This window comes from Euleptes europaea, chromosome 11, assembly GCF_029931775.1.
Source record: "Euleptes europaea isolate rEulEur1 chromosome 11, rEulEur1.hap1, whole genome shotgun sequence".
NCBI lineage: Eukaryota > Metazoa > Chordata > Lepidosauria > Squamata > Sphaerodactylidae > Euleptes > Euleptes europaea.
This window is the reverse complement of record NC_079322.1, coordinates 5,711,644-5,725,042: the sequence shown is the minus strand read 5'-3', so window position 1 is coordinate 5,725,042 and position 13,399 is coordinate 5,711,644. Positions and strand designations below refer to the sequence as shown.

Genomic DNA, 13,399 nt, shown 5'->3' with positions numbered 1-13,399 from the left:
ATGACACCCCCAGACCCTTACCTTCGGCAAGAATGGCAGATGGTACGTGGGGTTCCCATGGTCTGTGCATTTTCCTTTGACTGGGACAGGATCGACAATTTTCAGAGCAGGCCTGATGATATCTTGATATCCACATACCCCAAATCTGGTGAGTTCTAGCAGAGACAGGACGTTTCAATGCCAAAGGTAACAAAAAATAATAATAGAGCTTCTTCCCCCCCACTCTTGGTAATTAAAGGTATTAATATATAATTAAACAGGCAACAATTTGCTCCACAGCAGAGGTGTCCTGCTTGTGCTGTCTGCCTAACAATAGGGTTGGTTGTGGTTGGAGATGAGATGAGGAGGAAGAGAAAGTGCATACAAAGCAGTGTAATTGATTAAGACGGGGGCTACACTCATGCACAATGCCCTCCTTCTTCCCTTCTTGCACACTCTATGTGTATGAAGTCTGTTGTGATATCTGAACTGGGATGCTTTAACAAAACGTGGTCTGTTATTTGCTACAGATGAGTCTAGGGGATTGACAATTTTACCCTGGTTCAGAACCTCTGTTTACAATCAAGGAACAATATGCATTTTGTAAACCTTCCTATGGGGGGGGGGAGCAGGAATCCTGGGGAGGAACCAGGGCCATTAGCATCACACACCTCAAGATGGGGACTGGAGTTCTCCTGAAATGCAATTGATCTCCAGACTGCAGTGATCAGAGGGTGGGTGCTCTAGGTAGGGTTGCCAACTCCAGCTTGTGAAATTCCTGGACATTTGGAGGTGATGCTGGGGGGGGGGGCAGAGTATGGGAGGGAGCTCAGTAGGAATGTTTAATTTATGTGAGGAAGAGGAGTCCTAGAACATTAACCTTCTGTAATCACTCTAGGACTTTTGTTTCTCTTAGACCCCACACTGATGCTGCCGTTTCTCCTGGGCTCTGATCTCTGTAGCTTGGAGATTGTCATTCCAGGAGAACTCCCCATCCCATGTGGAGGTTGGCAACCTCACTTCTAGGACTTGCGTTTCTCCTATGAAGAAACATCCCTGCTGAGCCCCCTCCCCAAACTCTGCCCTTCCCAGGCACTGACCCCAAGTGTCCAAGAATCCTCCGAGTCAGGCTTGGTAACCCTACAACCAACTGGGATTGTTTATGATGTCTGAGTCCAGCCGGTAATAAAGAACTTTTGTAAATTTTCTAACACCCCACCACATGCAAAGTCAGTGCTGGGCACCTACCCCTGGGAGCCACCCTCTTCCAGAACATCTTAGGCCTGTAGCGTCAGAAATCCATGTGGTCACCTCAGCCCTTAACATGGAGAAATCCCTAAAGCAATATTTTGCACAGTTGAGCAAGAACCTTGCTACTGACTTTAAGGCACAGGACAGCCTAAGATGGTTTTTCTTGTTTCTAGGCACCACATGGGTGTGTGAAATTGTGGACATGATTCTGAATGATGGTGACACTGACAAATGCAAGCGAGATGCAATTTTCAATAAAGTACCTATGTTAGAATTTGCTGCCCCCGGGAAGATGCTGTCAGGTAAGCTTTAGAATTAATCCTGTGCAACTCGCATTGCAGAGATGCAGGATGGATAGCTTTGTTCAGGAAGTGGAAGATGCTGCAGCTTCATCTTGCAGATAAATGCCCTGTATTCTTTTTTGTGTGATCCTTTTCAGAGTGGCCTTTTTGTGCTTCTCTTTCCTGTCTTGACTAATGCGACATTATAATCCCCCCCAGTAGGTTTTAAGTAACTGACATGTGACTTAGTAAATAATTCTGATGGCTATAAAATCATGTGGAATTTTTTCCAAGTCTGTGTAAGTCTGAAATCAAACTATATACGGTACTAAAATACATACCTTTTAATCAGATTTCTTCTGCTGTTAAATTGTGACTGTCCCACATTGTAATCAACAACCTTCTTTGTTTTCTTTTTATAAAATCTGAAAAATTAAAAGTGGGTGAGCGGGGTCTGTTAAAAACTAGTGCGCGGAGCCACCCAACCTGTACCTGCTATCCCAGCCCAAAAACCACTGTCAGCATCATACAGCACACGTCCCCTACCAGGGATCGGAAATTACAGCGACAACCTCACAGCGCAAACCAGAACTCAGATCTCTGACATTCCCCCCTGCTGTGCCGACAAAGGCATCCTGTGGCTGGGCTTCTGCAGGCCAGCAAGCAAGCCCAGTCTGGAATAGGGTTGCCAACCTCCAGGTACTAGCTGGAGATCTCCAGCTATTACAACTGATCTCCAGCCGATAGAGATCAGTTCCCCTGGAGAAAATGGCCACTTTGGCAATTGGACTCTATGGCACTGAAGTCCCTTCCCCTCCCCAAACCCCACCCTCCCCAGGCTCTGCCCCAAAAACCTCTGGCCGGTGGCAAAGAAGGACCTGGCAACCCTAGTCTGGAAGCCTTTATAGAGGCAGGGGGTGTCATCGGGCCTGCCCTGGCTACAAGAAAGCTTCCTTGTTTGATGTGGCTCAGGGGTCCCCACACCCACCCGCTCACACCTTTCCTAGCACCTGCCTCATGTTTTTAGAAAGTGGGCAGGGCCAGGTGGGGCTTTTGCCCAGTGAGGCTTCTCATTGGCTATTTGATTGGCTGTGCAGATTTTTTAAAGTTCTGGTCTGGCAGCAGCTGTTACCACAGCACAAAAGTCTTCATGGACTGAAGGAAAGTTGCGGCGGCCTTTGTGTGGCAGCCGTCGTCTGGCTGTGCCCACCGTGCTGTGTAAGAATCCCAAAGGTGCCCACAGACTAAAAAAGGTCGGGGGGGGGGGGCTGATCTGGCAGCTCTCCCTGGGGTCATTCTTCTAGCATCGGATGGATGGTGCCCACAGACTAAATTCCATCCCCTGTTCTACTCACCATTTCAAAGCCCCCTGCAAGCTTGTTTGTGCTAATGACTTTACTAAGCATCCTTTTGCTTACCAGGCACAGAACAATTAGCTCAGATGCCTTCTCCTCGAGTGGTGAAGACTCACCTCCCGGTCAACCTACTTCCGAAGTCCTTCTGGGACAATAAGTGCAAGGTAATTTATCTTGGGGACCCAGATTGGCAAGGCTGTAGCTTCACATTTTTTCCAGAGGATTATTTTAACCAGGAAGGGGGAGGGGGAGGGTTGACAGACCAAAACCCCTACCTCACCCCACTATCATGTCCTGTTCTCACAGTTCCTACTTGCCAGCATAACTCTCTTCCTTCCATGGTTGGCAATGCCGGGGGGATGGGACGGGACAGATGGCATCACGCAGAAGGCCAGACGGGTCCACGGTTGCCAGTTGTGTGTGTGTGTGTGTGTGTGTATGTGCTGTCAAGTCACAGCTGATTTATGGCAACCCCCATAGGGCAGGAAACGTTCAAAGGCAGGAGACGTTCGAAGGTGGTTTGCCATTGCCTGCCTCCACGTGGGCTGAGAGAGTTCTGAGAGAACTGTGACTGGCCCAAGTTCACCCAGCAGGCTTCGTGTGGAGGAGTGGGGAATCGAACCCACTTCTCCAGATTAGAGTCCACCGCTCTTAACCACCACACCACGCTGGCTGCCCTAACTGTAGTCTGACATATTAAAAGTGTGGATATTAAGTGTGTGGGGTGTAAATAAGTGCACCAGTATATTTGGCTTTTGCATCTCATTCCACTATATCATTTTTTGATAATGTCATCCTCCATGAAGGAAATAGTCACATGCTACAGATCAGTGGGTTTTCTTCTGGTGGTGGTATGCATAGCGTGGTGTAGTGGTTAAGGTGTTGGACTAGTATCTGGGAAACCCAGGTTCAAATCTCCATTTGTGCCGTGGAAGCTTGCTGGGTGACCTTGGGCCAGTCACACTCTCTCAACCTTACCCCTGGCTAGGATTTGGAAGGGTGACCTACAAGAAATACCAGGGGTGTGACATGGAGGCAGGCAATGGCAAATACATATATATATATATGTATCAAGATTATTTCTCACTGAAAATAACAAGGTGGGGAAGGAGTTTCTACTTGAAAGAGAGGAAATTGCCTGCCCTCCCCATAGGGTTGCCAACCTCCAAGTACTAGCTGGAGATCTCCTGCTATTACAACTGATCTCCAGCCGATAGAGATCAGTTCACCTGGCTGCTTTGCCAAATGGACTCTATGGCACTGAAGTCTCCCCTTCCCAAATCCCACCCTCCTTGGGCTCTGTCCCAAAAACCTCCCATTGGTGGCAAAGAGGGACCTGGCAACCCTCCCTCCCCAGCTCACCTCTCAAAGCCACAGTGCTTGCCCTTGGCAACTTTTAGCACCAATTCAAGCTCCTAATTGGGTGGCGCAAGCAAGGGAGCTGCACTTACCACCGGCAAGTCTTGGCGCTGCCCAGTGATGCTGTGAAGATGCTGGAAGTCTGTATCTGGTGGCTTCTGGGCTAAAGCAGGTCTCTGAGGGGAGCTGTCTGACGGCTGAGTGGCCAGCCCAGAGGCAAGAGCACTGTTGGTCAGGAGCAAGAACCTAATCAGGTCCTCAATTACAAATGAGAAGCAGACCAGCAAACTGTGTAATGGGTGCTTGAAAAATATTTCATTATAATATGAAGGCAATGAATATTAATAATATTATTATTAACAAAGAAAACAGAAATATGAATGAATCCAACATTAAAACTGCAGATTTCTTGACAAATGTCAATTACCCATCACTGCTGAATCTGACCAAAGTCAGATCTCATACTACAGGATGCTGTTTTCCACCAGGGGCAACTGGATGCTCCCAGGAAGCCCCACAAGCAGGGTATGAAGACGCTCGCTCTCCTGAGCAAGTGGTGTTCAGTGGTAGGCTGCCTCTGAACATGGAGGTTTCCTTTTGCCCTCCCTTGTCCTGTATACATTTGTCTAGTCCACTTTTATAAGCATCCAAAATAGTGTCCGTTACTGCATCTTCTGGCAGCAAATTCCATACATTAACTGTGTGTTGTGTGCAGAATTTTTGCCCATAAACTTAATTGGGTGACTCTATTCTTATTTTATGGGAAAAGAAAAAAGGTCTCTTGGTCCACTTCCTCAATACCACAAACAATTTAGAAACCTTCACCCTAATTCCCAACATTTTTTTTCTAAACGAAAAAGTCCTGAAAGCTTTGGTATTTCATCGTTTTTGCTACCTTTTGTCCTTCTAATAGAATTTTTTTCAGCGTAGTTTGCTTCTGCCTCTCCATATCCCCTCTTCTTTCGATTTCCTTCTCTCCCTCTTCTCTCTCTCTCTCTCTTCCCTGCAACGGTTACCCACTGGACTTCTGTCTCCCTTTCCTTCCCCCCACACACTCCACATATACTCCACTGCACGGTCCGTAACCTGCTCTGGTCATGATATATTTGGAGCAATATCGATGCCCCTCTTTGTCCTCCGGGAACCTTAAACCGCTGACCAGGAGCACTAAAAAATGTGGGAATTTTGGCTTGAGCTTCCTACTCCAAGCCATTTATGAACGTTCTTGTTTTTTCTTCCTGTGCAGTGAAGAGACTTAAGTACTTGATTTGACAGTATTAATAAGGAATTTGTAAGGTACTTCATAGGCTAGAATTGCAGGTCCACCTAATTTATGGTCTCTGAGATCCATGAAGGCCAGGTTTTAACATTCTGAGGCAAATGAGCACTTGAGCCCCTGGTTCATAGAGTAGAGACAGACAAAACCCAGGGTGGACTGAGGAGGAGGAAGACAGCCCTGAAAGAGGGCCCTGTCCCCCAGCCCACCTCCACAAAGTGAGAGGATGCTGCGGCCTCTTCCTTGTCTGACTGGGCATCCTCCACCTGGAGGTTGGCAACCCTAGCCTAGCCTGGGAGGGGCAGGCTGGTGAGAAATAATGGCCAATCTACCCTGATGAGACCCCCCCCCCCCCGAGTCTTCCAGGTTTCCTGACTGCAATTTGGATACTGCCACCATCCATCTAGTGCACTGGTTCCCAACCGGGGGGTCCATGGACCCCCAGGAGTCCGCGAGAACTAAATTAAGGTCCACGAAACAAAGTTATTAACCCATAATAAATTAATATTTTCAATTAAAAGTTCTCTATTATAAAAATATATATATTCAAATATTATTCTAAATTTAATGTTTAACTAACAGTTATGATTAAAGTTTATTTTCAAATTCTCCGAATTTTTATTTTGCACCTTGGGGTCCCTGCACCGAACAAAAAAGTCCTAGTGGTCCCTGGTCAAAAAAAGGTTGGGAACCACTGATCTAGTGTCTTTTTCAGTGGGTTTTTGGTTTAGCTACCATGCAATATGGGCTCGGACCTCGGAAGTAAGTTGCTGTTTTGCCAGTCCAGAGCGTATTATTTTATTGGGATGAGTCATACTGGGGAAGTCCCTGGCAAACCGCCCCGCAAACAAAGTCTGCCTAGGAAACGTCAGGAAGTGACGTAACCCCATGGGTCAGGAAGGACCCGCTGCTTGCACAGGGGACCTTTACCTTACCCTAATACAAGTTAGATGTTTTTTAAAAAGAACTTGAGAAGCAGTCTGTTGTAAGTTTGACCGCGAGTAGTGGCAGTTAAAAAAACTGATCAAAAACAAGACACTCCGTACGTCACGGCTTTTCAAACGCTACTCTGAGTGACCCGGCACACACTGGAAGTACACCGGGAGTTTCTGAATCAGAAGATCAGTAATAGTGGATCTTCCCTCGCACTGTAGGGGAATGGCTGGTGTGTTTTAGGGTGGGCTCTTGGTTCACAAGGAGTGGTGGCGAAGCCTAGAAGGTATGGCAGGTGCCCTACGTGCCTAAGAACAGGCCTCTGTGATGCTCAGGAGACTCGTCTGCCAAAGGTTTAAAAAAAGCATTATGGTCAATAAACAAGAAAAAGGAGGGGGGGGACCCAACCTGAAAAACCAAGGTTGATATTCGCATGCACACTCTGTATGGGAGACTAATATAGCCCAGAGTAGAACAACTTGCGGGTATTTCCTCTAGAGGCCTTTCAAATTTGAAATTTGTTATATACCCGACATACATACCTGGCCTTTTATAATTTTGTTTATATATTGCGATACATTGTTTGTGTGTGCGTTCTGTAGGTTTTTATCTGGGCACTGATGAAGGCCTGTTGGCCAAAATGCGTATGGTGCGTGGTTTATGTTTATCAACCTGACCAGTTGCAATTGTGCTTTGTTTTATCATTTTTAATGTTCTAACCTTGATATAAGCGCCTTACAGCCCGTTCCTGAGCCGCGCCGGCAGCCCGACCCAAAGGCCTTTGGAGGCCGACGAAGGCCTCTGCCGGCGCAAGGGCCCACTAACGCCGGTGCCTGTAAGGCGCACGCCGGCGTTAGTGGCCCCAGTGCCAGCATGCAGGCCCGGGTGCTGGTCCCCGGCCGCTGCCACGGCAGCACTGGGCCTGGCCACTGCCGGAGCCTCCCGCCGGCATCCAACTGCTGCCCCAGGCCGCAGCGCCACCCCGGGAGGCGTTCCCTGAGCATTTCCATGCTGGCCGGGGGGGGGGGGCGACGTTAGTTGGCCTCCTGAGCCGTTTCGGCTTGGGAATGCCCCCCTTTTTTGCATGGGTTTTTTGCGCCAGGCGGAGGTTTCGGCACCGGCGGAAACGCAGCTGGGTTGCCTCCTAAGCCCGGCGCAGGCATTCCTGTCAGGAATGCACTGTTCAATATATTTCTCTATCACATCATTTTACCTTTCTCCACCCAACCTTGGGTACCCAGATTTTAAAAAATAAATAAATGGGCTTGCGTGAAATTTTTCATTGTTGTGGTTGCCAGAGCTGGGTTCTCACACTAGACTCCTCTAGCCTGTACAATTACCAAAACAACTTGAGTCATTATTCCCCCCCTTTCATGCAGATAATCTATGTGGCTCGCAATGCAAAGGATGTAGCTGTGTCCTTTTACCATTTTGACTTGATGAACAAGCTGCACCCAGACCCTGGAAAGTGGGACGAATACCTTGAGAAATTCATGGCGGGTAAAAGTGAGTCTGGACACCATTCACAATTGTGTGCAACCAGAGGCGTAAACTTTTCCCAGGAAACTTATTTTGTAAATCAAAGGTGTATGGTTTTGCCTAATAGACTAGCTGTCCAAGTTAAACCCAATATTTATTCAGAGAATAAGTTTCTTCCTCTTGAGAAACAGTGGGGAATGGGAAACTGTATCACTGGGCGGGTTGTCTATACATTGGATTAACCGTAAATGCATCTTCATTCACTATTAATCCAATGTATAGACAATAGGGTTGCCCCCTTTGCCACCGGCAGGAGGTTTTGAGGGCAGAGCTTCAGTGCCATAGAGTCCAATTGCCAAAGCAGCCATTTTCTCCAGATCTCTATCAGCTGGAGAACAGTTGTAATAGGAGGAGATCTCCAGCTACTACCTGGAGGATGGCAACCCTAATAGACAACCACCCGGCTGACATGCAGACAACTTCAGAGGAGTCAGTCTATTTCACGGGCATTTCAGATTGTGGCAGCCACTCCTCTGAGGCATTTTTTAGCTGTGCTGTCACAGACTGAGCCGGCCATGTGCATGCCGATGCTCATCACCGAAGTCAGCTCAGGTTGATTTTGAGTCATGCAGGGAAAAGGAAACCTGTGCCGACCTCTGCTTGCACCGACGTGGGGTGATCCAGGCCCCCGGCCGGAGGCGCTGAGTCCACCCCGGCTTTTGGCCAGGCAGCACCGTCGTTTTCTACGTCCTGAAAGTCACCAACATGATGACCTGTTCATTTCGAGCACGCTGTAGCATTCCTGGAGCTTTTCCTTTCCTTTTATCCCTTAGAAGCTCCTTGATCAATTGATCTTGAGCAGCATATATCTAGTGTTGGAGGGATGTAAGGACTGAAACAAATCTTGCCACTGACAATGTAGCCTTGGGGTCCCTATCGCTTAGTAAAAAAGGCATTATGTCAGTCACAGAGGCATTGGATTTGTATAGTAAAAGGGGGGAAATATAATGCGATCGAAGTTCCTCGTAAAAGGATGTAGCTTTTCCTGCTACATCAGATCTAAAAATAATCCTACTTTGATCCACTTTTAAGGGAATTCTTTGCAGTGGCCGTGGGGGAGGGTGTCCAGGTGGAATGTTCCTTCCATTGCCACTACGGGGTAGGGGAGCTCAGTGATGGCTAGGAAATGGAAGTAAGGGGAAGGTAGGGAGATCTCCTGCTATTACAATTGATCCCCAGATGACAGAGATCAGTTCACCTGGAGAAAATGGCCACTTTGGCAATTGGACTCTATGGCATTGAAGTCCCTCCCCATCCCAAACCCTGACCTCCTCAGGCTCCACTCCAAAAAACTCCCACCAGTGGCAAAGAGGGACCTGGCAACCCATGGGGAAGAACAGGGTCTGGGCCCCAGGGGTGAGGATGCAATTGTTGTCAAATGCAAATGTGCCAGAATAAAGGGGAAATGTGTGTGGGGGGGAAGCAATGTCAGCAGAGCAAGATTGTGGTAGATGTTATGCCCACCCACTCCCACCACACTGCGGAAAGCCACTATTGCTTGTGGTTCTGCTACTGAGTGCTTTTTGAACATCCAAACTGCATTATCTCAGTAATCGTTACAACCCAGTGACAAAGGTCACTATTATTGTCCTGCCATTGCAGATCTGGAGGAATTCCTGCAGTGGCTGGCCTAAAGATTAAACCAGTTGTGTACTGGGAGTTCCTTGTTTAAACCTGTTATCATTAAAAAAAAAAACACTTTCAGGTAGGCAGGGCCTGGTTTGGGGTGGGACCACAGGGAGCGGGCTTTCATCCTCCCTGCACATTATCTGGTATGGGGGATAGGCTTTAATTCCCTTTTTGCAGCCCAGCTTCTAATGGAGCCCCTGTATACCTGAAAATTAAGTTTAAGAAATTGCTTGGAGTTCTAAACACAAAACGTAGGGTTCCCAACCTCCAGATAGCACCTGGAGATCTCCCACTATTACAATTGATCTCCAGATAACCAAGATAATTTCCCCTGGAGATAGGGTTGCCAACCTCTGGGTACTTGCTGGAGATCTCCTGCTATTACAACTGATCTCCAGCTGTTAGAGATCAGTTCCCCTGGAGAAAATGGCCGCTTTGGTAATTGGACTCTATGGCATTGAAGATCCACCCCTCCCCAAACCCCGGCCTCCTCAGGCTCCACCCAAAAAACCTCCCGCTGGTGGTGAAGAGGAACCTGGCAACCCTACCTGTAGAAAATGGCTGCTTTGGAAGGTGGACTCTATGACATCATATTCTCCTGCGGTACCTCTTTGCCCCAAACCCTGCCCTCCCCAGGCTCCACCCTCAAAATCTCCAGGAATTTCCCAGCCCAGAACTGGCAAAACTACTCCCACTGCATATGTGGTTTGGCCCTCCAAGGCTACTTAGTGAATTTGGGGCTATGAGATCTGAAACGAGGGCTTCCCAGATCGTTCCTTGATCCAGCCCTTGAACTATTAGAAGATGACATTGTTTTTTTTTTACTGTTTATCATGTTTCAGCCTTACAGTTTCTGCTTGTTTCATGTTTTTCTAAGTCTAGTAGCTTTCGGTTCCTGGTATGACCATGTGAAAAGCTGGCGGGATAAGAGGAATGATCAGCCCATGTTATACCTGTTCTATGAAGACATGAAAGAGGTAAGGAGATAATGGTGGCCTTTCAGGTTACTCTCCCTGTAACATGACCAGGTGGCTCTTCTAGAGAATGCCCTTCAGAAGCGCCTTGCCAGATCGGACCCAGCATGAAATCCATGGAGGCTCTTCGCTTTGGCTTTTGTGGGAATTTTTATGTAGACAGCAAAATTATTTAAAAAGGAAAAGTTGTTGCCGTATGGAATAGCTGAAGATGGTAATTTACGCTGGGCCAAACAATACTGATTCCATTGAAATATACCTTCCATAGGATCTGAAGCGTGAGATTAAAAAGGTCATGCATTTTTTGGGAAAGGACCTCGCGGACTCGGTTGTGGACAAGATTGTCTGCAATACGTCCTTTGAAACGATGAAGGACAATCCTGCCACAAACTACAGGATGGCCCCAGCTGCAGTGATGGATCAAAGCATCTCCCCGTTCATGCGCAAAGGTAGACTTGCCCAGTTCTCCCTGAGATTTTTTTTCCAATTTGGATAGTCAACTGATTAAAGCATGTGTGGAAAGTGCTGTGAAGTCACAGCTGACTTATATGGCAACCCTGAAGAGCTTTCAAGGCAAGAGATGTTCGGAGGTGGTTTGCCATTGCCTGCCTCTGCGTGGGCTGAGAGAGTTCAGAGAGAACCATGACTGGCCCAAGGACACGCAGCAGGCTTCATATGGAAGAGTGGGGAATCGAACCCGGTTCTCCAGATTAAGAGTCCGCCACTCTTAACCACTATACCATTCTGGCTCCATAAAGTATATTAGTTGATTCATCATCCGCCTTTACAAATTTGCTTAGTACCAAAATCTCAGTATAGATAATTATTCAGATTAGTAGAAGGGAAGGTTTTAACAGCTATTTTGTTCCAGATTACTGTGGTACATCGAAATAAAATATTCCAGATAAAATAAATGTGCAGTTCTAGTCTTCACCTAAGTGGTCTTCTTCAATTAATCAACTAAATATAGAATTAGTCTACAGATTAAGATTGCAACCCCATTTTAAAAAAATATATTCCTCCAGACAGCCCATATATTTAACTGATAATCTTTCATCTTCTAGGGATTGCTGGTGACTGGAAGAATTACTTTACAGTAGCTCAGAATGAGAAATTTGATGAAGATTATAAGAGGAAAATGGCAGGCACAGTGCTGCAGTTCCGAACTGAGATCTGAACCTCCCGAGAGCTTCCGGAGCTGCTGCTGTTTTGAGATTCCACACACATTCTATCATCTGGTGGAGATTTTGGACTGCAGCTAATCTCTTTTTAATGAAAGAGAAAAAAAATCAAGTTTCCAGTCTTCCCAGTTGTGGGATCCATGGATGAAGTATATGCAAGTTATGATGGGAAAGATTTCAGTGCTGAGGAGGCCATCTCTATGCATGGCCCGGGCTATCCTTACTTTAGACATTCCTTCCTCTGTGATCATCTTGCAATCCTCACTTCTCCAAACATTTATTTCTGCAACTGCAAACTTCTGAATCTTCAAAATTCTTTTAAAAAATACTTATCCTCACCAATAATTATGGAATTAAAAAACAGTTTAAGAGAAAGGTTAAGGTAATTAAATGTTACATTCTGCAGTAAACGTCATGGAAATGGTAACTTAAGGATCACTAAGAATGAAATAAATACACTCCACAGTCTCTCATATTGTGCTCATTTACCTACAGTATTAGCCATATTATGTATTTGTGCAGACTATCTTTCTTTTTCAGCCCCAATCCTCTGAAATATCAATTAAAACACAGGAAGACATGTATGCATTTTACCAATAAGGCAAGAAATTATTTCATGTGAAGTCTCTCTCCCGACACACAATATTGGTCCCTTTCCTCAGCTGAATTTCCGATGCTATAAATCTACTCCGTTAAGTGTCTCTTGTTTTCACAAAAGGGGATGCGGTACCTGGTAAGTCTCACTTTCTTATTCAGAGGTAACTTGCTCTTAATTAATTATATACATAAAGCTATATACATAAAGCAGACCTGATAGATTTACATTCCAACGCATCAGATGAAGTAAGCTCTGACTCCCCCCAAAGCTGGCTTTTAATGAGCCCCCCGATGCATGACATATTACCCTCTTAAGCAATAAAGCATCATTAAAATAACGTTCCTTGCGGCACTGAAAGCAGATGGCGCGTGCCCATTTTGGCTAAGCAGAACCCGCAATGACTAGTCAGAGTCCTGCACTGTGACAGACTTGTTGGGGGCCAGACAACATCCCCCCCCCAGTGTCCCGCCTAACCCACCGCACTGAGCAGGAAATTGAAAACTGTCCAGAGGGATCGAATGTGCCTGCATTGATGAGCAAGGGGGAATTGATGGGCATGAGAGAGTTTGCTTTTAGAAGCAAACAAGGACCAAGTTCCTTTCAGAAAACCCACAAACAACTGCGGGAAATAGCAGTGCTCGGCCAGGAGTTGTGGGATGGGAGGTGTCAAACTGAATATGCCTCGGAAGAACAACCTTTTCCCAGGGCCAGTATAATAACCCAGCCGTGCAGAGAGAGAAACGTCGCCAGACCTCTGGCATCTCCTCACCGCTTGAGGCCCTGCCTCGGTGAAGAGCCCCCCTTCCCCCCCAGCCCTCAACCCCCCTTCTGATTAAGGGGACCCCCCATCAGGCCTTCCCTATCCCCCACCCTATTGGCTGCTTCAGAGAGCTGCTCTGATCGGCTCCTGTGTTACAGGCAGACATTGCTGGGCTCCACCTGTCGCATCATCTCGCATCCCAATTCTGTTAGGGTCGCAACCCAACGCTACCCAGTGGCAAAATACCTTCCCAGGGTGGTGTGCGTGGGTCGTCCCTCCAGGTG

General features: G+C 47.0%; 1 protein-coding gene across 1 annotated transcript; it reads left to right on the top strand.

The window, feature by feature from the left end:
* On the top strand, window positions 1–11,753 carry LOC130484763 (sulfotransferase 1B1-like). Its single transcript, XM_056857848.1, has 7 exons — window positions 1–148; window positions 1,404–1,532; window positions 2,933–3,030; window positions 7,814–7,940; window positions 10,485–10,579; window positions 10,845–11,025; window positions 11,641–11,753. The coding sequence occupies exons 1-7, from the start codon at window positions 1–3 to the stop codon at window positions 11,751–11,753; spliced, it is 891 nt and encodes a 296-aa protein (XP_056713826.1).
* The last annotated feature ends 1,646 nt before the right edge of the window (window positions 11,754–13,399 follow it).